Here is a 26,252-nt window from a genome sequence, read left to right as displayed (position 1 = left end):
CTGAAAGGAACTGAAAGCTTGTTTTAGAAAGAGTTTAATGGCATTTGCAACACAATTAGGTCATAAAGTGCCAAACACGCGTCACTTTTTGCCCGATTCTGTTACCGTTAGTTAGCGTGACTCAGCAGCCCGCCGGAGCTCCCTGGCTCGGGGTCACGGGGTTAATGAGCCCTGAGGCGACTCTGCCGGTGTCGGTTCGGAAGTTCGTATTTTTTGACTATGTTTTTAACGAAATAACTTCTTCCCCATCCCACACAGCAAACCATTTCGCGGATGTACTAAAACCTCAATGTCTTGAGATTTATTCTGGGTTAGAATGGTTAATTTCTGTGGCTTAGTTTTTGTTCTAGACAAGTGTTTGTAGAGTACCCAATTTGTCCTATTTTAGTTACAAACTTATGAATAAATTATTGTTAATTTTAAAAAGGCATGACAGATCTCTCCAAAATCTGTGTTAAACTGACTACGAATATCATGTCTTTTACCATGAGAAATCTTAAATCTGCGCGAGTAGTAATAGTCAAGTTATAAGAGAAAAAAGATGCACATCTGCATATTTTAACTAAAGACGATCAGCGTTAGCTCTTATTTTACTATTAAACAAGAGAAAGTTACTCTGCGTTTGTTCATGAATCATGCTGTGTCTGTGGCAGCCTGCATACAACTAAAAAGATAATATAAGCGATTAAAAAAACCCACAAAACCGTGTAAATACATGGGTAGAGATAAACTTCTTGTATGGAATAAAAATAATGACAGTTAACACATTCATTCTTAGTTTTTGTGTCAGAAATATGCGCGGACACAATTATGAATGTAAAGAAATCAGTCACATTGTCAGTTATTGCAAATGGTCATAGAAACGAAAAAAAAGCTGGAAAAGTCTGGTGTTGATTCAGTGTCCCTGGAAAGCTAAAAATTATTCTTATAACCAAATTACGAGAAGTCATCCCTATTATTCAGTCAACTTACAAAACCTAGACTTAACGTTTTAAGAAAAGTAAGGAATTTCTAGAGTGTAACAGATACTGTTTGTGTATTACATTGAAGATGTATTCTGGCACTAAAATCGATTTGTACTTTTCATAAAGAAACTTCATGGTAACTTTTCTAAACTTTCGAGAAAATATGCAAAATTCACGATTATATTAGACACATAAAGTTGTATTTGGAGGAATTACTTCATAGCGAATTGTATGCCCGATGGATAAAGTTGCAAAATTACAGCTTTGTATTCTACAATTTAGCATTGCCGACTTCAGCGCGTCTAACGAAATAACCAGACAAGTTACAACGTCCGTTCTTTTTTGAGTCTCAAGAGCAGAAATACATGCTTAGGGTGCACTAAATGAGAATGACCATAAATACACGAATACACCTAAAATCGTACGTTGAAAAGTACCAAAAATTAAGTCGGCCCAGATAGAGCGGCGACAGGGAGCTGACCTTCGTGACCCCGACGTGATAAGGCACCCGGCGGGGAACCCCCCGCGGCAACTAAAATTCCACTGCCGGTGCGCCATGCAAAGACTAGAGGTATTACTAGACAGTAACATACAAAAAAATGAAGGAGGAGGGACAAGGACAAAAGATGTTTGATAGGAAAAAAGGAGCAAACCACAACAGAGTGACAATGATCTGAGATAAAATGGGAAAGTGTGGTATCCATGTAAAGCAATAAGCTTGGCCTGTACATAAATATGGCCGACATTAAACAGGTGTATGGTAAGAGTTTCATTCCAACTTTGGCCCCACACTCCCACAAACTCTGTGGGAGTATATATACACTGACACACACACATGCACGCACCCTCACATACTCACTCAAACACACACACTCACATGCACACACATACACAAACACACATTACACACACAGACATATATACACAATATCTCACTCAAACACACCACACATTACACATGCCCACACACACACACACACACATAAGCACACAAGCACACACACACACACAAGCACACACACACACACACAAACACACACACACACACGCACACACACACACACACGCACACACACACACACACACACACAAGCACACACACACAAACACACACACACAAGCACACACACACTCACCTGCACAACAGCTCTCTGCTGTTCTTGCTGTCTGTGGAGGAGAGGGCGACCAGGGCATTGATAATCCCGGCTTTGGCCAGACGCAGGAGTCTACTGGTCACAAACTCCGCTTTGTCCTGCACAAGGAAAGATAAAGAAACCACCGCTGCCACAAAAAGTTGACATCAACATCGACCGACCTTAATATGTACTACGAGGCAGGAAAAATTAACCTGTGGGGGGAGGGGGTATTGTTTATATTTCAGTTTAGTTTTACTTGAGGTTTTACAGCACTCGCAACTGCATAAGGTCATATAAGTGCCGAAGATTAGAGGTGTTAAAAGAGAGTAACAAATATAAAAAAGGAGTAGAGATAGAGACGATAGATTTTTTATAGGAAAGAAGAAGCAAACCACACCAGAGCACCCGCCAACCACCCACACAAAAAGTTTACATCAACATTGACCGACCTTAATTTGCAATAAGACTTTTTAAGAAGGAGGAAAAATTAACCTGTGGGGGGAGGGGATTGTTTGTGCTTCAGTTTCTCAAACCAACAAAAAATGTCTTAGAAGATACTTATTTTATTACTGTCAGGATTAGATGAAAATACCACAATGAAGAATGACAAGGGTTGGTTTTGAGGTGTATTATCATGGAAACATGTTAACCTGCTAGAAAGGTTTGTTTTCTTCAAAACAGTTTGATTCTTCTTACAACAAAGAGTGCGATCAGTTGCCAATGATTGTCTTTTCGTGTATGTGTTCTTTGTTAGAATACGGGTTAATATATGTATTTGAAAAGGCAGCTGTACAGTACGTTGAATGGGCCAGTATATGCAAAATGTAGTTTCAAATCTTATTTTATTATGAAGCTTTGTTTGTTAACACATCGAAACAATAATGATAATTTAGTGCTGGGAACAAGTAAGACAGACAGACAGAAACAACAGAGGGAAAGTACATAAGTAAGATCTTCCAGTGGCGCCTACTAACCACCCGCCACCAGGGAGTGAGCGCTGTAGAAATGAACTTTATTATTATCATCATTTTATTTTACTATTCAGTATCAGGTCTGGGGCAGTCATTGGTGATCATGGTACCCCAGTCCTTCCTGCTGTCTGTCCTCTTGATCAGCTCGATTTTTCTCTTTGTGTTATCATTATTATTATCAAGAATTTCCATATAGAGGTAACTCATGAGCCAGGTACAAAAACGCGCTAGTACATTAAGCCGAGCACTCAACACAACACAACACAAGACAACACAACGTGGCGTGCTGACCTTCGGGTGCTCCTCTGGGATGTGCTGTTTGGCAAACTTGGCCAGCTCCACAAGCTCAGGCATCACTTCCTGTTTGTCGTAGCTGTTGGTGCAGTTCACCAGCACCGTCACGCAAGCGTACGTCAGGTTACGCTCTTTCTCCTGAAACAAAATCAGATTTTAGTAGGAATTTCTCGGCGATAAATGTCCCCGCAAAAAAGAAATAGATGGCTCAGTGAGGGCTTTGTCAACACCAGGCAAGTCAAAAGAGATAAACAGACAGAGAGAAAGGAAGGGGGGGGGGAGCATGGGGGAGGGGGGGAGTGGGAGAGAGAGAGAGAGAGAGAGAGAGAGAGAGAGAGAGAGAGAGAGAGAGAGAGAGAGAGAGAGAGGGAGAGAGGGGGGGGAGGGAGGAAGAGGGAAGAGAGTGAAGGGATGTATCGTAGAGGAAATATTCCAAGAAGAGGGAAGAGAGAGGGAGTAGTGGGAGTATGGCAGATTAACTCACTTCAAACGGTTCACATAACAGTTGCGTGACCCCCGCCGCAACGCTCGCGACGGTTCCCACGAGCCCTGCGTGACCAACTTTGGAATTTTTTTTCCGCTGTACAAATCACGCACGGATCGCGAGACCCGCCTCGTACCCTTGTTTAGCCAAGCCTGAGCGACTTAGACTTTGTTTCGTATTTCTGGGGCCCGTAGTTTTTAAGTTATTGAAGGTGAAGGACAGTGACCCCAACTGGGGTTGAATTGACCGGAACTCGCGCTTTGTTTTTTTCTATACAGCTGATAGTAATCCGACAGTCACGTTGTAGTAACGGTCGAAGAAGTCGCATGAACAAGAATCACATAATTTCGCCATTTTCGATACTTCTGTACGTTTTACTAGTTCTTGTGTCTCAGAATATGATGTGTCTGATAGTAAGGATCCTGGATATATACCCAAACACTGCCCGAGTCGTAGTTCGACGACTAGATCTAGCACTGGTACTGGTGTTGTTGTTCGCGCAACGAGATCACAACGTCGTGCCGTATCTGTCTCATGTCAAACAGTGTATGGATCTGAATCAACGCCCAGACCAGCTTTTAAATTTTCACTTAACACTCACAGATGCATACAAATCAAAACAGAACACTTTGAACTTTTATTTTTGTTGTTGTTGTGAATTTCATTCTACCTGTTTCATCTCTGGAAATTTTTAGGAAAATCAAATTCATGCCAATTTTTAAAAAATCATACAAATTAAAGTATTAGTCTTAGACAACATTAGTTTTTTGTAACAGATTAAGCTTGAGTGTTTATTTACTGTGTCAAAAAATAATTACAATAGGGTAATTCTGAGAGTTGTGGTGATTTATTGAAATACTCCCAAAAACGCCAGTCTTCAACGCTAGTGACTGATGAAAAGGCCCAGTAATGAGTTAATAATTTCAGGAAGAAAAAATAGAAAGAAGGAAGACGAAATATTTCCAGAGAGGGGTGATATTGCCTTAAATTAAATATTTCTGAAAGAGGAAAAAGAAAGGATGTATTAGAGGGGAAACGTTTTCCAAGCAGAGTGATGAGTTGTTTAGACACTGTAGGGGAAAAACAGTTAATTAATCATAGAGGGAATATTCCAGAAAAAGAGAACACTCGTCATAATTGGAACATTCTAGGAAGAGGAAGCAATTTCCCTATAGGATATATTCTATGTAGAGACATTATGTGTCGTAGAGGAAATAGAGGATCTTTCGTAGAGGGATTTTCATTATTCCAAAAAAGAAAGGGCATGAAGAGAGAAGTATCAGAGAGGAAATGTTTCAGGGGGAGAAAAGATTGAAGTGAGTGGAAATTTGAAGAAAACATTCCATGTAGAACGAGGACACACCTTAAAGGATAAGGGCTGGTATGTACATTGAAACCGAACTTGCTCTAATGACCACCAGTCTAAGAAACCGCCTCCACAAAAGATCACTTCCCTCCTGTTTTAATTTTTAAACATTATAATGACACTGTCCACCTCTCTAAGGTGACCAATTTTCTCCCAAAAAAATGGAAGTCTTTTTGAACAGGTTCAACAGTGTATTCCTTTTCCAATACCAAAATCTATTATTAAAATCACACTAAACAGATCATCCTTTCTCATGATCTTGTTTGTACCTTGGCCAGATCAAAGATAGACTTGACAGCGGGCACATCGTTCACCAGTTCCTCCTTTATCTCCGCCTGCAGCGTCAGATAAGCCAGGCCCTCCGTTGCCCACTTGCGCAGATCCACGTTGTGGCTGGCATTTACCAGGAACCTGTAAAGACACAGAGGGATCATGGGTGGTTGGAAGGTGATTTGGGAGTGGTTTGCTCCATCTACTTCTTATCAGCACAATTATGATTGTTAACAAATAATAAATAAAAATAAAATACATTACACTTTATTGATTCTCATGGGAAAATGTGGTTACAATGGCAAACATACATCCAAAAAGTTGGAGATATACAATATTACACTTTTTATGTAGAACAATTTAACAAACATGCCGATGTTGGTCACTACTGTGTAACACCCTGTTCTTCTCAGCTTGACCTTACTGTGTCTTGCTCAAGGACACACCTCAATGAGCTCCCATCTAAACCCTGAGTCCCCAACACGTTATTTTCGAGTCTGAACTCACTATTCACTCAGCTAGATTTTCAGGTAATAATAGATCTCTATTACACTGACTTGTCTATAAACTACAGCTCTGCAAAAGTATAAATCAGACAGCTGATTCATCTGCAGAACAGTGTTTTGTTCTAGTAAGAGTTTTATAGCACTAGCAACACTATGAGGACATATTAGAGTAGAAATTAGAGGTGTGACAACTGAGATAACAAACACAAAAAAAAGAGGAGAGATCAGGATGATAGACGTTTGATGGGAAAGAAGGAGAAAACCACATCAGAGCACCTGCCAACCAACTGTAAGGAGTGGTGTGAGATATCACTATCTAAGACAGCTGGGATGGAGTGATACCAGACTTATTGACAGAGCTCAGGCACACCATATTCCACACATTGTCATTCAAGGAAGACAAACCAAAAACATACATAACATGGTACAAGTGCACATGCAAATAGAAATTCCCTTTTGCATTTCCAGGTTCTTTTCACATCTCATCACGTCTTGGCACTTAACAGGAAAATCAAAACTCTAATAAAACATAAATTTTCCAAATTTACGCTCAGCATTTCTCTATATTCATTTCACTTACTAATCCCCAATTTGCACATGAAAACACAGCATTTTGTGTTTTAAAAGTCTTATGTAGCAGTTCCAAATACAGGCAAAAGCACACAGGTTCTTATTTGTACTCTGTATCATTCAAATAAATATGATATTTAAAATATTAACAATCCAACACTAATCAACGCAGTGGAACCAGAAGCTCGTCAATTTTTGGGCATATGGAGTTATAGGTGTCATCTTAAAGGTTGTACATTTGCCTTGCTTTTGATGAAAAAAGAAATCTAATTATCTTGAATAGAAGTCGAGATAATTGTGATTGAAGGAGGGATCGCCGGATTTCAGAAATAAAATTAGCTAGAAAATGGCCGCTAAAGTTTGGTGACTTCCATAGCTTAAGAGTCCTTGGAAACTGCAAATTTACATTTTTTGTGCCTTTAATCAATGTTTTTAAATAAAATCCACACATAAAAGTGTTTTTCAATGAACATGCAAGGTGTTGAGCCAAATAACAAAAATTTGGAAAAAAATTCCAAATTGGTTGAAAAATGCAGATTTTTCGGATTCACTATTTTGACGAGCGCCTGATCTCACCATGATGCAACACAATTACTATTATTCTATGGATATGAAAATGAAGATATCTTTTATCTTAACTTTTCCACTAGGCATGAACTCATAAAACAAGAGATGATACATAAGCTGGAACAAAACTGAACAACAAAACGAGGTGATTTCTGCAGAAATTACAATACTTCATTTATTCAAAATATGTCCCGTCTTAAGGCCACCTCAAAGAAAGTTGCAAACACTGACAATCAGACGTAGATGGCGTTGTGCACACTGTTGTAAAAGTCTTTGTCTACAGAGCAGCAAAAGTTAAATGTTACATCAGCAGTACCATATATTCCTGTACAAAAGCAGTACCATACATTCCTGTACAAACTAAGCCCTGAGATGAAAACATGAAAAGGAACTAAATGACACAATAAATATTCATTGGGTGAGCTGAAAAAAAAAGGACACAGAATTGATTATAAAAATACCCTCTCTTCATTTAAATAATACATTGTGAATAAAAGCACAAAAATGAAGTGACCACGATTCAAAGCTTATCTTACTTGCGGCATATCCGAGCCAATTTCTCGGCAGATCCGTCAGCCATGGGCTGCATGCTGGCATCAGTGCCGCCAAAACTGCCGAGCTTGCAGAGACCCTGGAGTGAAAAAAGGCAAGAAAAGTTTGGTGGAATTACTGTCTTAAGATATCAAAATGTTGTGAAGTGGCTTTCACAACTTTATTCATGTAAAAGCGGTGTTTTGTAATAGACTTAAACATCTCTGTTTTAGTGCCCTCTTTAAGCACACAGCAAAACAGCACAGGGGAGTGAACACCCGCAAAGAGTTGGGCCAATGACACGCTGGTACATTCAAAACAGCACAGGGGAGTCAACACCCGCAAAGAGTTGGGCCAATGACACGCTGGTACATTCAAAATAGCACAGGGGAGTGAACACCCGCAAAGAGTTGGACCAATGACACGCTGGTACATTCAAAATAGCACAGGGAAGAAAACAAACCTGTGAGGATCTAATCATTTTCATTATTTCCTTCAGAACATTTTCAGTCGAAAAAAATAAAAAAATGTGTACATGATTTTTTTTTTTTATTACTGATGAGAGAATCACAGCTTTATCTCATCAGAACAATGCCAGACACCCAGACTTGCCAACCCCTCCATGACGAAAACAGTAATTTGTTTTCATTTTGTGCTTTTTTTTTTTGCAAGTGTTTTTCAGCACTCGCAACTGCAAAAGGTCATATGAGCGTGCGGGAGTGACACATTAAACGTTTTTCAGCGGGTAGGAAAACTTGAATTTTGACCAGGTTGCGGTCAAAGCCTACTTTTATCGATTTTGGACAACCAAAGGATCTTTAACATGCGCAACTTGCACATGAAACCTCCAAGATTTTTCGCCCTTGGCCGAGAAGGCTAGGCGTAGATCTTTCCTACCATAATATCAGGGGTGTGGCTGAAAGACAGCAGTAAGAAGGAACGAAGAAGTAGCAGTAGAAAGAGAGAAAGACTACAAAAAGAGCCAGGAGCCCAGAGAAGGGGGCAAAGGAGGTGAGGGGGTGGGGGCAGAAAGTGGAGATGAACGAAAGCAGACGACAGAACATTGCTAGAGCAGTAAAGGAGGTGAAAGGAGACAATTTTGGATAAGAAAATTTTCCGTCGTTCTCTGGATTCAAACCCGGGACCTATTGAATGAGAGGTGAACCCCTTAACCTCAAGAGCCCCCTCTCAGGTTTACCTCAAGACTCCTCCCTAAAAATCGGAGTTTGGTGGGGGGGGGGGGGGGGGTGGGGGGAATTGGTAGGCTCCAGAACTTTAGATTCAGATTACATTATATACAAATCCTGGCAAATAGTGCATAGCAAATACACACAAATAAAATATGTACTTTCACTTCATTTATGAAAAGTCGCTCAAATCATGCAAATAAAAGTGTGTTTTTGCATCACTTATAATAAGTTGCACAAATATTGCAAATAAACATAATTAATCTGTGTATTTTCACTTTATTTACAATAAATTGCGTACAACTGAAAGAAACAGAATTCCAGAAAAAAAAGCCTGATTTTATGCAAACCTGATCGGAGTTCTTCCACAGGCCAAAAAAATAGACATATTTTCAAAAATCGCAAGGCTCCGTACGGTTTTATTGTAGTAAGTTATCATGAGTGAACCCAGGAGAGCCACTCACCACAAGTGCACGGACTCTGATGTGGTCCTCGGCAGACTGGTACAGCTTCTTCAGAATGGGCACCGCGTCCTTGAGGATGCCGCTGCACTTGTCTTTCTTCTGCGCTGAGCTGACAATTGCCTCAACAGCCACCAGCTGAAAGTGAACAATGGACGATCCCATGAATAATTAACTACTTTTTCCTCATAGACAGAAATAAAGAATTTGAATGTTTCTTTTATTCTTTTTTTATAGACATATGCACAGTAATTTTTTTCGTGATAGTCTCAGGACCGGAGAATGATGGATTCCTGAATATCAAGTTACTCACTTATCTTTAACATATGTGAGGCGTCGTGGTGAAATCAGGCACTCATCAAAATACAGAAATCGAAGAAATTGACTTAGTCCATTACAGCTCTAAAAGTACTGCACATAATTTCCGTAAATACGCGAAAATCGGCTCAAGTGTTTTAATAGCTTTAGATCTTTTCAATGCCGCTATAGTGCAAAACAAGCAAGTTTTCTTCAATTGCACCATAGCCCGGTCAAGTAGCTGAGAAAGGTTGGTGCTGTAGGAAGAAAATAACAGCAAATAAACCACTTTGAACCCAAACTCACCTGATACTGTGGGTTGTCGCTGTCTGCCAGAGAGAACATGAGAGGCACCACACCCTCTAAGGAGAGAACCATGCTGCCAACCTCATACGGGCCCTGTCAACAGCCAGCAGGAAATATGTTTTATTTTGTTTTAGTAAGTGTTTTTCAGCACTTGCAACACAATAAAGTCATATAAGTGCCGAAGATTAGAAGTGTTACCCACACAAGAAATGTAACAGAGTTTGCATATTTGCCTGTGAAGGTGCATGTCCACCTATTAGATATATGCAGGCTTGCCAACTTTTTCAAAAACCAGTCAGGGACACCCAATATCATGACATCTGATTTCATAAGTACAAACATAATTCATACCTGCCAACATTGCCTGGGCTAAAATCTGTAGTTGGACGCAAATTTTTGTCAAAAAATCTGTAGTTGACCTAAAAAATCTGTAGTAGGCTATATTACCTCTTGTCGCATGCTTAATTTGGGACCCTTATCAATATTTTATTTTGACCCACATCAAATATGCATGATTGTGTTTGCGACTTCAAACAAATGTAGAAAATGACAAAAAGAATAAAAACCAAAAAAAAAAAAGAAGACAAATATGAAAACTACCAGAGGCATTTACCCTATTAGTAGATTAGTAGTTTGTGCAGTTCCTGTCCTATTCATACCTGCACGCACACACACAAATGAAACCAATCCCCCCCCCCCCCCCCCCAAACAAAAAAAAACAGAAGCAAAGAAGAAAAGATGAAGAAAAGGTGGGCCTTGGATGACTTAGGCCTAGCCTTGGCCTTTTGTCTTTGCAGTTTACAAGGAAAGAGTATGACGGATCCCGAGTCCACACAAGGCCTGCACCAACACGCGTTTTGCAGAGAGTTTTCTAGATCTAGATCTAGTGGTAATAAAAAATTTAGAATACTAAGATTTGCTTCCAAGTTCAGTTTTTGTCCCCTGGTGTTGCCTTCAACCCCCCCCCCTCCCCCGAAAAAAAATAATCCTCCCCCCATTCCGGAGTCCTATACTACGCAGCGCTCAGACTTTGAATGAACTTTGGTGACCCCTTCAAGTGCCGGTGCTCACAATGTGATGGAACGCGCAAGTTCATTGACCGGTCACAATGGCGAACCCGACAAGACGCTTGTATAACTATAACTTTCTTTTCTTTTCTTTTTTTTTTTCACAAGTGACGGCACAGGACAAATATTGATTTATTTTCAAGGCGACACAGCGTTTGCCATGCACAGCCTGCATGTTGTTACAATTAATGTTGCGTTATCAAACTACTACCAGCAAATTTGTGGGTGGTAACGAAAGTGAAAGTATATCTTGATTATCCCGATCAAACGTCGGTATCACGCCCGCTTGCCACCATAGCCGCCTGTCTGCGTGAAGAAACATACTCTCGAGGGAGCCGAATGAATCACAATCGCGACCGGCAAAAATGAACTTACGGCGTTATCGGATTTGGTTTTCAAATATTCGATAACTTTCTCAAATTCCCGGGTAATTCCCAGGGCCTGGCAGTCACCCTGCTGAATCCCGAAGTCGGCTTCATCTCAAAATCGGTGGATCGGTAGTTTGACCCAAAAGTCGGTGATCTACCGATTTTTTCTGTAGGGTTGGCAGGTATGATAATTACATCAAATGAGACTGGTTTTGGTGTAGGGTAGTAAATCTCACAAATTCTCGTTGCCAAATCCAGGACTGTAGCCCTATCAAGAAACTGCCTGACAGCAGGCAAGTCTGCGTAAGGAAAATGCTCCAAGGGTGGATTCCACAATACTTGGTTTGGTGGCCTACTTTCTGGTAGATCAGTCCGACAGGTGCAAGAGAGCTGAACAGAAGGCCTAGATAGTACAGAGAAGATGCGATCCTTCCCCTCCACCCCCCCCCCCCCCCACACACACACCCACCTTGCATACAGGTATGGCACTCCCGATTGGTGGGATAGCCAGCTATTCATATCACTTTGGGAATCAAAGATGACAGAGTTGAAATTGCTTCATGCATTAAGATAACATTATATTCATTTCTACAAAAAGAAATTTACTGCAGCATGGCAAATACATACAAGCACACATCAACACACATGCACACTCACACACACACACACACACACAAATAGTCACCGGATTAAAAAACAAAATTATGTTCTTCTCGCACACAAGATAATGACTGAATATGCTCGTACTAATGACGATATGAATGAATTTTTATACAAGTTGGTTGAAGCAATTGTTTAGTTTAGTTTTAGTACAAATTTAACAGCACTTGCAGCACAATAAGGTCATAAAGGTGCCAAAAATTAGCAGTGTTAGAAGAAAGTAAACACAAAAAATGAGGGGAGATAAGGACGATAGATGTTTCACAGGACAGAAGGAGCTGCAAACCACACAAGACCACCTGTCCAAGGCAACTCTTAATCCAAACACTAAAGGTTCAAGCATGTAGAAACATTTGCTTTACCTGCAGCAGAGAAGATATGGCGGCCACAGCCTCAATCTTAGATTCAAAAATGTTGTCTGAGAACAAATCTCTGGAGAGAGGTAGAAGATTACGCATAGATTAATCTAAATGTACCATTTTATTAACTTAAATGTACCATATCATCACTATCACAAGCAATCCACTTTAGACCAAATTTTGAAAATTTTTAACTTCAACACACTCCCAAAGTTTTCATAAAGATGCACTTTTCAGCATCCCTAAAAATTCAGATAAATGCTTAGGTCAAGGCTTACTATTTTCTTGCTTTTCAGGATTCCTTATAAGGAATGGAACAACACGATAAAAACTAGGTTTTTTGTCTCTGGTGTAAAAAGTACCCAAAACAAACTTCAGCTGATTGCTTGTGACACCAACGATACAATCATTAAAAAAAATATATATATATAGTTCTTTTGAGGGGGGAGGAGGAAAGGTGGAGTTGCTCACTAGCTAAGAAGTAAAGGAGCAGAGGTCCGTATGTGTAAATGGAGTATAGGTGAGGGGGGCATGTGAACTTTATGAGCATGAGTGAGTGTGTGAGAGTGTGGGTGAGTGTGTGAGAATGTGGGTGAGTGCTTGAGTGTGTGTGTGTGTGTGTGTGTGTGTGTGTGTGTGTGTGTGTGTGTGTGTGTGTGTGTTAGTGTAGGTGAGTGATTATGAATGTGCCAGTACCTGGGCAGAGAGTGTGTGAACCTGGCGGAGAGAGCTAATTTTGCCTGACTGTGAGTACAGGAGTGGAGAATCTACAGACAGTGGCCAGCACCGAAAGAGACCAGACGAAAATCTGAAAAGTCTGCATGGAAAAGTCGATGCACAAATGCGCATGACAACCATTTCCCTTTAAACTTTAAATGAAAAGAGAAACAACTTTGTGAAAGTAGACTATGAATACATTGCTGAGCTGACCGACCTGAAATGCTCCTGACATTTGTCCTTGAACTTCTCTCGCAGCTGGTCGCTGATGAGGTCGTCGAAGATCTTGGAGAGGGCCACCGAGGCGTGCATGCTGGACATGGGTGTGGTTGGCAGGGTCTTGAACTCCTTCTGGGTGCCAGCCACTGTCAGTAGGTTCTCCACACCTGTACAGAGTCAAGCAAAATTAACCCCCTTTGGCCCATGATAGAAAAAAAAAAATTCTTAAATACAGCCTGGTTTCTATGGCCCATGACAGAAAAAAATGAAATTCTTAAATCTCAAATGCAATAAAAGGGACAGAAAATTTGTTCTGTTCAGTTGGGTTTTCGGTTTAAAGAGGTAACTTAAATAGAAGAAAAGGAAAAAATTGGGGATTATCATTGTGAACTCTATGAGCCCCAATAATAAAAATCACAGAAAACATCATAATGATATATCTTTGCCACTAGAGTACCGGAGTACTGTTGGAATAAGCCTCTATGGTCCACGAATAAGTATAACTGAAATGAAAATTGTCTTTTCGTGTCAATAGTGCTATGCTCTAAGCGTTTTCCAGGAACAAATGGATCAACTCTTTTTGTTCTACAACCATTACCAAGGTCAATCTGTAAGTTCTAAATAAAAATCAGGAGACAGCGCTAGTATAAAAGCACAGCTGGCTAACTTTCTGGTCTACTCATCATCATCCAAATCAGTAGGGTCTTTTTGCGTGTTAAAATGTTTTGAAGAAATTTATTGTATGATAAGAACATAACACCATCCATACAAATGATTTTTTATAAGATCTACAGAGAACTACATTGCTGTGGATTCTTTAACTCTTTCTGAAACAAGTGCAGAATGAATAAAACTTTTTCTAATAATTATAACTTTTTCTACACACAATAATTTCATCATTTATATACAATATATAGGCTGGTGGCACAGTGTGAAGTGAATGGCATAGAAAAAGTTAATACCATCCATAGATAGCTGGAGCATTAAAAAGAAATTTACCCTCCATGGCCCAAAGCCCAAATTTAATTCAAATGAAAATTGTATCTTAACACACAGATTTTTTTTTATAAGGGCATTTGGTACAATGCGAAGGGTCCAAAATCATCACACCACAGGTGCCAGGTTGTCAGGCTTAAGATGAACAGAAATTTCCATACACATGAACTCTTATGAGAAAATCTATTAAGTTTTCGAAAGCGTTATATTGGCACTCGCAACACAATTAAGTCGTATAAGTGCAGAAGATAAGAGGTGTTACAAGAGAGTAACAAACACAAAAAAAAAAGGAGGAAAGATAAGAATGATAGTTATTTGACAGGAAAGAAGGAGCAAGACAGTGACAAACACAAAAAAGAAGGGTGAAAGAAAAGCATGATAGACGTTTGATAGGAAAGAAGGAGCAAACTACACCAGAGCACCTGCCAACCACCCGCAGCAAGTCAAACATTCTGGGCTCACCCTCTGTATCCAGGAAATGTTTGGTCCAGTCCGCCCCTGTGCGCGATACCACATTTTTCGTGATGAGCTCCATGGCAGAGTCACGGCCATGGGCAGTCACTTTGGCACTGGGCAGCATCTTTACCAGTCCCTGGAACACTTCTTTGAGGAAAGCCTGGGCCTCCGCACCTGTAAGGCACAATATTCTTAATGCTACAAGATCAAAAACTCTCTTTCCCCTAAATTGTAACTCAAGAGGGAGGCCTGAGCTGCTTCCCCTGTAAGGTACAACATTTTTTATGCAACCTGATCAAAAGTTACTCTTTCCCCAAAATTGTAACTGAGATGTTTTATGCCCCCCATCAAGACAAGGCCAGAGTGGATACAGCATCCCAGCAGAAGACAGAGACTCAAAAATTTCTTCTCACATCTGTGTGCAACAGCAAAGCATCTAACCATTCACCACATATGCCCGTTATCTTTTCCCAACAGTCTGAAGTATGACAAGTTTGGCAGAAGGGAACAACAGTGTAAGTAAAAATTGAATGCTATTTGTTACCAAAAACTTATGAATCGATAAGGACCATAAAATACAATGTTTTAGTAGAGGATTTCCGGCACTCGCAACAGCGTAAGTCATAATATTAGCGCCAAGGGGTGGATGTCAACAGAGAAGTCCCTACAGGGAATCAGGCTTACTCTGTTCACCTCTCTAGCTTCAAAAGCACAAAAGTCTGTTTCGACTATCAAGAACCCTGAGAGTGTCACAAGAGTGTGACAAAGATACAAAAGAAGTAGAGGATAAATACCGATAGTAAGAATTTGGAAAGAAAAAGCAGCAGTCCCCTGTTGCAGTTCATGCACAGTTATGAGCATGACACTGATGAATCAGCAGCCCATTTACAATTACAATTCTACTGTGGATAAGAACATGGTTAATGTAGCAATGCCAACGAAAATTTTAATTTTCACTTTACCCCTTTTTTTTTTGGTACCTAAGAAAGAATTTTCAGTTCTAAGAATTATGCTTCTTGAATTTTAAGAATCAGTTCATAAATTTAAAAAATTATGGGGTTGTAAAGGTCGGCAAAATATGGATGACCCACATATAGGAAAATACTCCTAAAAAGTGGACCACGCAGTAGCAGATTCTGTAAGAAAATCGACGATATCTCGGTAACTAATCGGAGTGTTCGAGAGAAACTTGGCTACCCGATGTGTTTTTGAGTGTAGAAATGATTTCTGCAGTCAGATTTACTACCAATTTCGTAGTTATTTTGTTAAAATTAAAATTTTGGTGTACATATTACGATTTTGCGAAAAAGGGATGTCGGGATGAGTCCATTTTATTTATAGCATCGTATCACAACATGGGATCATTAAGAATATATTCGGCAGCGTGACTAAATAATTGCAAAGCTTTTTATGATGACTTTAGACCATGCCAACCGTAAAGGATAAGTTAATTCAATCTAGCATGCCGTACAATTAAAAATTCTTTTTCGCCGTTGGGACGTGAACACCCCGAGACGAGATAACCTCGCCTCGGAATACCCCCATTGCGATGTTACAGGGGAATAGAGAGAAAAACAACCGGATGCGCGAGCCCGCCATTGCCCTATTTCAAGTGACCAATGAACAGGCCCGGAATAGTCATGGCGGGATTTGTATGTCACATACATTTGCCACGAGAGTGAGGGGAAAATGGCCGGTCTCTGTGCGAAGCCGCTTTGGATAGGGGGGTAGTAGTGCATTTATGATCGGGTTTAAACAACTACTTGACACAGAACGTTCAAATTTGAGCACACTATAGAGGATAGATAGATCTATTACCATCTCGGCGTTGAAATTCAAACTCCTTATACTTTTCGGTGTACACGATACGAAAGTGTTCCCGACACCAAAAGTATAGGTTAATTTATGTGTACGAACTTCAACGTCCACATATCATTAGTTTGCCCTATTTTCTGATTGGTTGCCGAGTTTCATTCGGATTGATTCGGAAATAGAGCAGACCGAGGTTGACAAAGTTAGTCACCTACGCTTCGGCCGGGTCCGCAAAATCGCCCGTAAACGGGGACCAAATTTTCGCCGCGCGGGAAAGCCCGATTGGCATTGCTAGTTAATGTCCCTCCTTTGGGAATGGCTTAAAGACACTTCAGTCAGTAGCATTGCCCTGAGGGGTGAAAAAATATGAGTATTTAAAATGACCTTGGTGATGTGGAAGGGGAGCCAAATACCCAAATGTACTCAAGAGTAGGATGACAAAAGATGCAAAGATGGGAAGGGGAGGATGGAAGAAAAACATCAAAAAGAAAAAAAATGAAAAGAAAAAGCAGATTAGGAAAAAGACGGAGGAAGAAAAAAAATTGAATGAGAAGAATGAGAAAGTGTAGGAAGGAGAGGAGGGAAAAAAATGAAGAAAATCCAGATATACATACCTAACTGCAACTGTGGGTAGGGCTTGCGTACGCCCTTTTTCTTCTCCTCCTCATGTTTCTGCACGCTAGCAATATACTGGTCCAGCTCCGTGTAGTAGCTTATCAGGTTCTGCACCAGCAGCGCTACAGACGAAGACATCTCTTCCGTTTCCGCCGACATCAGACGCAAGATGGTAGGCAGATCCACTTCTTTCAAGACAGCGGCACACTGTTTGTCCATATTTATGTACAGAATTAGATCAAACAAGACACTATATATTTGTCAAAGGTGGCAGGGGTTGTAACCTACTGTTCAAACGAAGCATGAACAACACAAGCCAAATTTTCGTGTTGTAACCTTCCAGGCTGAAAGGTTATCTGCGAAGCAGGATCTCTGCTTCAATGTCCATCACTGACTGGACTAAGCAAAATAAGTGACAAGTGAAGAAAAATAAAATTACATTAAAACGAAAGTACAAGACACCCCCCTCCCCTTTTCAGAAGAAATCCGAATTACGGTTATCTGCATTACAGCACTGCATGATGCTAACCATCCATCCCAAACTGCTGGGAGACTGTAAGACACCAAAACGAAATAACAGACAGGGGAAAGGAAAGCATAAAGACTTACCAGACCTGCAGAGGAGAAAAGAAAGAAGAGGTTCGCCTTATTCAGGTGACATCGAATCATATCATATCTCTTGTAGAAAAAGTGAATGAATAAATAAAAATAAATGAGAGAAAAAGAAACTAAAGGAAGATCTGAAAAGTGAAGTGAGGGGGGGAAAAAATAAAAGAATGGAATGAATATCAAGAAAAGAGAAGTGAAGATGAAGCTGTTCAAATTCCCCTACACCCATCACAAGGAGATATTTACGAACCCGCAAGGAGCAATTTACAAACCCACTTTCCGTGATTTTTCTTCTTTACTTTGTTTTATAACTTACCCTCTCTTTGCTGTCCTTTGACAGAGTAGCAAGCACACGCACCGCTGCTTGGACTATCTCTGGCTGCCTCTCTGACAGGACAGCTTTCAGCTTCGACAAACCGCCCTCACGTATGATCATGTTGGCTCCCACTTCCTCTCGACCCAGAACCACCAAATTGTTCATGCCCTAGAAGAAATTACCACTTACATAAGATTAGAAAGAACACACTGATACAGAATGCTTTGGTTCCTCTAAAAAACCTACGTTCATTATTTTTTAAATTGTTTTTTCTTAAACTTTATTTTTAACTTGAAAAATGCATACCTCACAAAAATATCAGCCAACAATGACTTTCAGGTCATTTGTGTCAAAATCGGAAAAACGAAAAGATATTTTTCATTCCGGTGCTATGACTTGATCAAATGATTTGTTACAAAAATACTGACAAAACATTGTGCTGAAATAAATAAAAGTAATATTAGAAAAAGACATTTTTCTACTCGTAGGCAATTTCTATTGAAATAACTTTTAGCTCAACACCCTTTATGTCCATTTAAAAGTACATTTCTGTGTGGAATATGCTGCCCTAGTAACCCAATCGGGAACATTCAATGTTATAACACCAGATTATTCAATGTTATAACACCAGATTATTCAATGTTATAACACCAGATTATTCAATGTTATAACACCAGATTATTCAATGTTATAACACCAGATTACGCAGGGCTGGTGTTGGTGTAGAGCAAGAAAATGTCCTCTCAAATTCCCAATTGCCAAATTTGGGAAATTTGGGACAGAAGACAAGGCTGCATACAGTCTATCTAAAAAAAAAGCTTCAACACTATCAGTGTCTTTCAGAATGAACAAAGTGAAATCCAGTCTTAACAGGGCTCTGGGCAAACGTGTAAAAAGCCACAGCACAAAACAAATCAACTTTGGCCCATCTTTTGGTCTCATTGGTATAAAAGTATGGAGGGAAAGGGATGTTGCCACATGGCTTTTCCACAAAAGATTTTTTTTTTTATTTCCCAGTAATTCCCAAAACTTTCTTTGATCCTGTATTTGACAAAAATGGCAAACCTGAAGTCTCTTCTCTTTGTCACCAGATGCATCAAAGGTGATGTTGAACATCTGTGAAACTTTGTGTGTTGTGCTGTTCTGCTTCTTGATCTGCAATCAAAAGTCAAGGAAAACTTTCTCAACAACACACTTTAAAAAGGTTAAATAGAAAGTAGTTTGTGACCAAATGTACCATTTCAACACTTTCAGACATTCCCCCCCAAAAAAGAACAATTTTTACTCTACAAAGAGAAAAAACATGCTCATTAACGAAAACACAAATCTATTTATAAGCCACTCAGATGTTCTAAGCATTTTAACCATTTAGCTCCTGGATATTTGTCCTGGTGCATACCCCAACAGCATGGAATGACAACAAAGGCTAGCCCAGGGTAGAGAAAGGTGGAAAGTGTTTGTGGCCTATACCCTGGTGCAGGGTGAGAAAGGCAATGAGGATGGTGATAATAATGATGTTTGGAAATCCTGGAAAAGGAAGAAATCACCTTAAAATATCATACATAATGTTTTTTAAAAATTCACTAAGCATAGTTTCTTTACAAAATGATCGGGGTAAAACGCAACTTTATTCGAAAAAAATACTGATACAGCAAAAACCGGAAGACAGACAGAAAGAATTAATAAATGAAAGGAATGGGGAGAATTACCTATCACTTAGTTGTAGATTTTTGCCGATTTGCATGTTAAAACCTATTGGTGACCGAACCGCACAGAGAAACAATTATTGTTGAGGGTGCAAAATGCGCAATATGGCAGTTTCTAATACAACTTATTGCAGAGAGTTACCATTTAATATCCGACAAGTTACAGAGGCACGTACTGATCCTTTGCTACGGAATGCCGATAAGTTAATACTGTCTTTCTCTTTTTCTTTAGTGCATGGAGTTGATACGTTGATGCAGCAAGTACAAAACTTTCGGAACGTACAGATTTCCAACAAAAAAAACCCAAGGAAGATTGGAAGCACTGCAGAACGAGCTACTTGGCGCCAATCACAAATCCAGTTTACCCCCGGGGCGGTGCCACTGACTGTAGGGTTTTAAGGCCGTTCCCAAAGGGGGGGACATTTTTCGTTCATGCACAGAACAATTAAAAATGGGCTGATCCATCAATGTCACGCTCATAACTGTGCCTGATCTACAACAGGGAACTGCCGCTTTTTCTTTCCTAATCCTTACTATTGTCATTTTCCTCTACTTCTTTTGCATGTTTGTCACACTCTTGTGACCTGCTATTTCCGGGGTGCCTTGATTGTCGAAGCAGACTTTGTGCTGTTGAAGCTAGAGAGGTGAGCAGAGTAAGTCTGATTCCCTGTAAAGACTTCTCTGTTGACATCCACCTCTTGGCGCTCATATCATCTTAGGGCGATAACATAAAGAACGCCGAGACTTAAGCGGCTGAAGATCGACGCGGACAGGCGCCAGTAGGTGTCTGCTTGACTCAACATAGAGGACGCCTAAAGCCTAGATATATAGATATAAGAAAAAAAATTACACAACACAGCTGGTATTTATGAAGCATTTATTTGGGGATAAAAAAATCGAAATTCCTAAAATATTGCTTAAAATGTAATTCTGCTCGATGACCACCCTAATTTGACGACGCTGATTTCAAAAATATAATTAGTTTTTGACTACCGTGAAGCACCAGCCCTGAAATGGCCATTTAAAATTGTCCCCTGTCCAGTAGGGTGACGTCACGCAAATCGCGCAACCCGAGTTGGCGACGACGAGACGGCATTGAGAGTTCGCGACCTCAGTGCTTTCATGTTGCATCTCCGTTTTTAATAACAGTGAAATAGTGAAAGCAGTTCACAACAAAGAGTGAGCTTAAGAAGAAGTTACATTTTCACTGTTAAAAAATGGAGATACGACAAGAAAGCACTGTGGTCGTGAGTTGACAGCGAGACGCCCTTCCCACTTTTTCGGCGTAAGAAGAATGTAGTTTGGATTCCGATAAGCCGACAACGCCGATCTGAGTTTAAAGCCGCCTGCAGTCAGTCAGCTCTATGTGGGGCAAGTTGGAAATCATAAGGGAATTTTTATACCTATCGGCGCTTACTGAGTCGGTCTCCGAAATCGGCGTTCTCTATGTTTTCGCCCTTATGCAGGTGCGAGCCCCGTAAAACCCTCTACTAAACTAAACTAAAAACAAATCTAGAGTCAGCGGCATCTTCATGGCACGAGTTCAAATCCCAATGGGGAAGTCTAAAAATGAAGAGTGTCTAAAAAATGGAAGAAATACAGAGGGAAAGGGGTTAGTATTTTAATTACCCTGTCTTGTACGACTGTATTGAGTCTGCTAAACACAGGGCGCACCGCCTTGTTTTGTGGGTCCACTTTTATCAACAGGGCTGCATCTTTGAAAGCTTCTTCCACTTTTCCCACATTTTCATAAGCTTGGCATCTTCGGAACAGAGCTTTAGGATCATTTGGTGCTAGCTCAAGGGCTGAAAGATAAATAAAACAAAACAACATGCATATATATATATATATATATATATATATATATATATATATATATATATATATATATATATCATATACAGTCAAACCTGTGTAAGACGGCCACCTATTGTCAAGGAGAAAAGTGGCCCTATAAGACAGGTGGCAGTCTTAGGCAGGACTGATCAAGATGAAGAAAACAAACAATTCCCATCTGAAGTCTCAATCGAAAGTAGCCGCATTGTTCTTGTTTTTGTTGTTGTTGGTTTGTATTTTCTTTGTTATTTTTATTGTTATTTTCTTGCTGATTTTCCCCAAGAATGACAATAAAACGAAATGTATGAGATGAGGAAGACCGAGTGCCATGTTAAAACAAACACATGGGTCGCCACCACTCAGAGAACGAGCGACGCTTCTGTAACAAGTTCATGTTGACGTCCTTTGTTACTTACTGGGTAAACAGTGACCACTCATCTCACGTACGATTTGAGTATGAAGTTCTGGGCGGGGCTTATGGGTTATGAGGGATCACATGCTTACTTCACCAGCAGCTGAAAATTGGTACCTATTGGTCAACAGTGGGAGGGGCCTACAAACATGATAGGTTGGAGGGACTACCTAACAACAACGACATGTGTGATTGAATTATGATGGCTCCCCCACAACACCAGGGGCCAGCGCACAGTTTATGATAAAACGTAATGGAGTCAATAAGTTGGCCGTCTAAGACAGGTGTTATTGCTTAGTGTGATATGGGTTGTGTGTTAAAATATGGTGGCTGCGGTCGCGTTGGACAGGTGCCCGTTTTACACAGTTAAATTATATAGAAAAAACGCAAGGGGGGAAATGGAAAGTGGCCGTTTGTACAGGTGGCCGTTAGTACAGGTGGCCGTCTTATAGAGGTGGCTGTCAGGGCAGGTTTGACTGTATATCAATCCCCTTCCTATATCTACAGCCAGAAAGAGAGGAACAGGTCAGAGGTGAAATCTCCTAAAGTATATTAAACAGACAAAATATTTAATTAATTTCCCAATCTTAACTGTTTTGTTGTTTTTATCTTAAAAAGAAAAATCCAATAAAAGAGCATGTAATATTGATCTGGAGACCATGACCATTAAAATATATGAGAGCAAAACTGAGAAAATGGCAAGGAACAAGCGTACTTAAAGGGCCTACTTACGGGACAACATTTTTAACTAAAGAAAAACTGAACAAACTGAAACAACTTTTGTCACAGGCACTAAGCATGAGAAAAAAGATTTATGTTCAACTGCTGACACACTCGATTACGATTACGTAAGCCACTGCCATGGAAACAGCGGCCATCTTGAAAATTGGATAGAATTTTTTTTTCTCCACCATTTCTGCAGTTTTAAACTTTTTAAAATTCTGTAACTTGAAAAAAGTCACAAATAAATAGGTGCTTGCAGCTAGCTATTTTGATTTCTCACACTATACTTAGAAAGTATCCAAAATTGTTCTCACAGTTGGGGATATGGAATTTGATCTTTAAAAAATATTTTTGGCATTAAAAAAAAAATGGTAAAAATAATTCTGAAGCAAAACGTAAAAAACTAACCAAACCCACTACAAGTACAAACCATTTTTCTAACTACATGCCAAGTTTCAAGTCTCTGTGACGGAAAATTTAAAAAGTGGAGACAAAAAAACCCCGGCATATATGCAAGCAAAGAGTGGTGAAAAAGTGTGTTTTGAGAAAGCTAGGCGAAACATCGAACATGTTAGTACACAACACAAAGCCAAAAAAAATTGAATACTGTTAATATTAAGCACTCAGCGACTAGTGTCAATATAATCTAGACTGAATGAGGGATCGGAAAATACCAAAAGTAAAAAGTGCTCAGAGTGAGTGAAAATCAGTCCCCCGAGGCCCACGACCTGACCAGCACGCCCCCCTTAACTGAAAAAGCATAATCATCAATAGTGTCAGGTCCTGGCTTTTCAGCAGACAAGAAAAAGATTAATATCTTGTTCTGTAAGAACTTTGGAATACACCATTTAAAAGATTTGGACACAAATTATACCCTAATCCAGAATACTCTTGCCAAATAACTAAATATTACAAGGAAGGAGGATAAAAATTTGAAAACCAATAAATACACAGAAGAGAAGAAACAAAATCACAATGCTGTTACCATAATTAAAAGTAAAAGTGAGTACTTACATGATGAGGCATCATCAATAGCTTCCTGGTTTTTGCCTAGCTTTAGAAAGCATGCAGCCTTATTTTTATACACCACAGCCTTCTCAAGATCTTTCATGTTTCCAGTGTCCAGGGCTTCTTTGTAGCAAGAAAGAGCATCCTCATATCGACTGGCCTTGAAGTGTTCGTTCCCTTGTTCTCGCAAACTACTTGGTTCTGTCATGATGACGGTCCTATAAATAAATAGTATTTTAACACAATTATGAAAATTGTTTTAAAATCCCTGTCGGGAATACTGAAAAACAGTTGTGGCACCAAATGAATAGGGGGAAACAAAGGCAGAACAACATGCTTGTGGAATGACGAAACCAGAGAAGCAATTAAAATAAAAAAGAAGATAATATTCAAGAAATGGCAAATGTCAAAGACCGAATAGGACTATATAGAATACAGAAAAGCGAGACGAGCGACCAGAAGAATCATCAAAACTGCTAAAGAAAATGCATGGAAAATATATGGGGAGAAACTAACCAAAATCTGAAAGGAAAACCCTAGAGAGTTTTATAAAAGTGTGAACAGCATGCAGGTAAGGAAAGACCTATACAACCCGACATGAATTATAAACGATAAAGAGGGTAATTTTAATGCCATTCTCAGCAAGCATGCCATCAAGAAGAGATGGGAAAATTACTTCCAAGAACTAATCAACCCAGACGCTTGCCACAGACAACAAAAAGAGTTCCAACCATCATATGGAGAACAAACAGAACCACCCATACTTCTCCGTGAAATCGAAAAGGCACTCAAAACCTGTCCCAAGAACAAAGCCCCACGACCAGATGACATCACAGTGGAAACCATAAGAGCTTCAGGAAACACCGGTGGACTGTGGCTGAGGTGAATTTTCAATAGAGCCTGGGAGCAAAGGAAATGCCCAGATGACTGACATGAAGCCATAGTGGTACCATTATTGAAAAAGAAAGGCAACAAACGCGACTGCATAACACACAGAGGTATCTCTCTATTAAATCACTCAGGGAAAATATACGCAAAGAACAGCGGACCTATTGTAGAGAGAAATCTGATCAAAGCTCAGTTTGGATTTCCAGAAGAAAAGAGGATGCACGGATGCTGTATTCGCATTAAGACAGATATGCAAGAAAACAATCAAACACAACAAAGAATTCAACATTGTCTTTACAGACCAGGAGAAGACTTTTGACAGACTACACCATGCAAAACTCTGGAAGCCACTCCAAAAGTATGGTGTCAGAAGACAAATGTTATATAATGTCCGACCTCTATACACCAGCAGCAGAAGCTCAGTGACAACGAAGTAAGGCAATATAGACTAGTTCAGAGTAAGATCTAGAGTACGACAGGGATGCGTTCTATCTCACCTCCTGTGTTTATAATACAGTAGTCTCCGTCTAAGATCCCACCGCTTACGATCCCGGTTCGCTTAAGATCCCGCTGTTTTAAGAAAACAGAATTTTTACTATACAAAAGTCACCCCTAAGATCCCGCTCTGATTCACTCTGAAGGTCTAGATTCGGCTAAGATCCCGCATTTCAGATCATCATTTCCGGAACAAAAACCCGGGCGGGACAGCCGATCAACCAAGAGTGAAAAGTTGAAATCAATAAACTGTCCGTCGCGTTAAAGATCAGCCACTGTCGTGAATGTGATCACATAATACATGTTGTAAAACTCGATAAGCGAAACAATGTTTGCCCCAGAGGGGATCACACCGGGGTGTGAACTGACCGACACGTTTGTTTTCCCTAAACATAGTACTCACACTTGAGCTCTCCCCCTAAACTTACATCACTCGCTGGGCGGGTAGGGCCTACACGTTCGCTCCAGGCGGGATCACATCGAACTGTGAACTCTTCCCTGACAATTGCAGAAGTTGTCTCTGCTCCCGAATTTGCGAGACAGACTGAATTTTAATTGGTGTGTTCACAACGTAATTGTGGGTAACGACAAAGGCAGTTGGGGGTGATCGTCAGAGATGGAAAGCTATACATTTTCGACAGGTAAGGGGGAGGGGCAACTGGATAAGCGTATAATTTGAGACTCATGATAGGATAATAAGTGAAAATGGCACGTCTCATCCCACTATGCACTGTGATAGGTCATCAAGGTTAACCACTCTTTGCTCGCCTTACGTCATAAACCTACCAAGCGGTCACGTCGGTTCATTTTAGAGTGGAGGGATACCATTTTATCGATTGTGAGCCTTAGCATCCAGGCAAAGTGGATATCAACATCAATGGATCCCAACTAAAACAAAGCAGAGAATTCAAATACTTGGGCAGCATTTTCACAGAAAATGGAAAATTAGATCGAGAAATAGAGACTAGATGCCAGAGAGCCAAAGCAGTCAGCTACCAACTCGGCCCTCTCCTGAAACATCCCAATATCCCCATGAGCACCAAGGCGAAGCTCATCAACGCCCTTTTCCTTCCAATGCT

The 26,252-nt window shown here is 40.1% G+C and overlaps 1 protein-coding gene across 2 annotated transcripts in view; it reads right to left on the bottom strand.

The window, feature by feature from the left end:
- LOC101849602 (protein unc-45 homolog B) overlaps positions 1–26,252 on the bottom strand; it is a 47,819-nt gene that overhangs the window by 11,445 nt on the left and 10,122 nt on the right. For both annotated transcript variants that reach the window (XM_005094546.3, XM_005094545.3), the window contains exons 2-15: positions 23,797–24,008; positions 21,441–21,616; positions 19,171–19,260; positions 18,106–18,273; positions 17,180–17,387; positions 14,760–14,927; positions 13,300–13,468; positions 12,369–12,438; positions 9,912–10,004; positions 9,312–9,446; positions 7,666–7,760; positions 5,486–5,627; positions 3,364–3,504; positions 2,102–2,217 (exon numbers count right to left, since the gene is read on the bottom strand). In XM_005094546.3, coding sequence (XP_005094603.1) covers positions 2,102–2,217; positions 3,364–3,504; positions 5,486–5,627; positions 7,666–7,760; positions 9,312–9,446; positions 9,912–10,004; positions 12,369–12,438; positions 13,300–13,468; positions 14,760–14,927; positions 17,180–17,387; positions 18,106–18,273; positions 19,171–19,260; positions 21,441–21,616; positions 23,797–23,998 — 1,973 coding nt within the window. In that variant the 5' untranslated portion in view covers positions 23,999–24,008. The remainder of the gene's footprint in view (positions 1–2,101; positions 2,218–3,363; positions 3,505–5,485; positions 5,628–7,665; positions 7,761–9,311; positions 9,447–9,911; positions 10,005–12,368; positions 12,439–13,299; positions 13,469–14,759; positions 14,928–17,179; positions 17,388–18,105; positions 18,274–19,170; positions 19,261–21,440; positions 21,617–23,796; positions 24,009–26,252) is intronic.

Source organism: Aplysia californica, unplaced genomic scaffold, assembly GCF_000002075.1.
Source record: "Aplysia californica isolate F4 #8 unplaced genomic scaffold, AplCal3.0 scaffold00084, whole genome shotgun sequence".
In the NCBI taxonomy this organism is placed as follows: domain Eukaryota; kingdom Metazoa; phylum Mollusca; class Gastropoda; order Aplysiida; family Aplysiidae; genus Aplysia; species Aplysia californica.
This window is presented reverse-complemented; position numbering and strand designations above follow the sequence as displayed.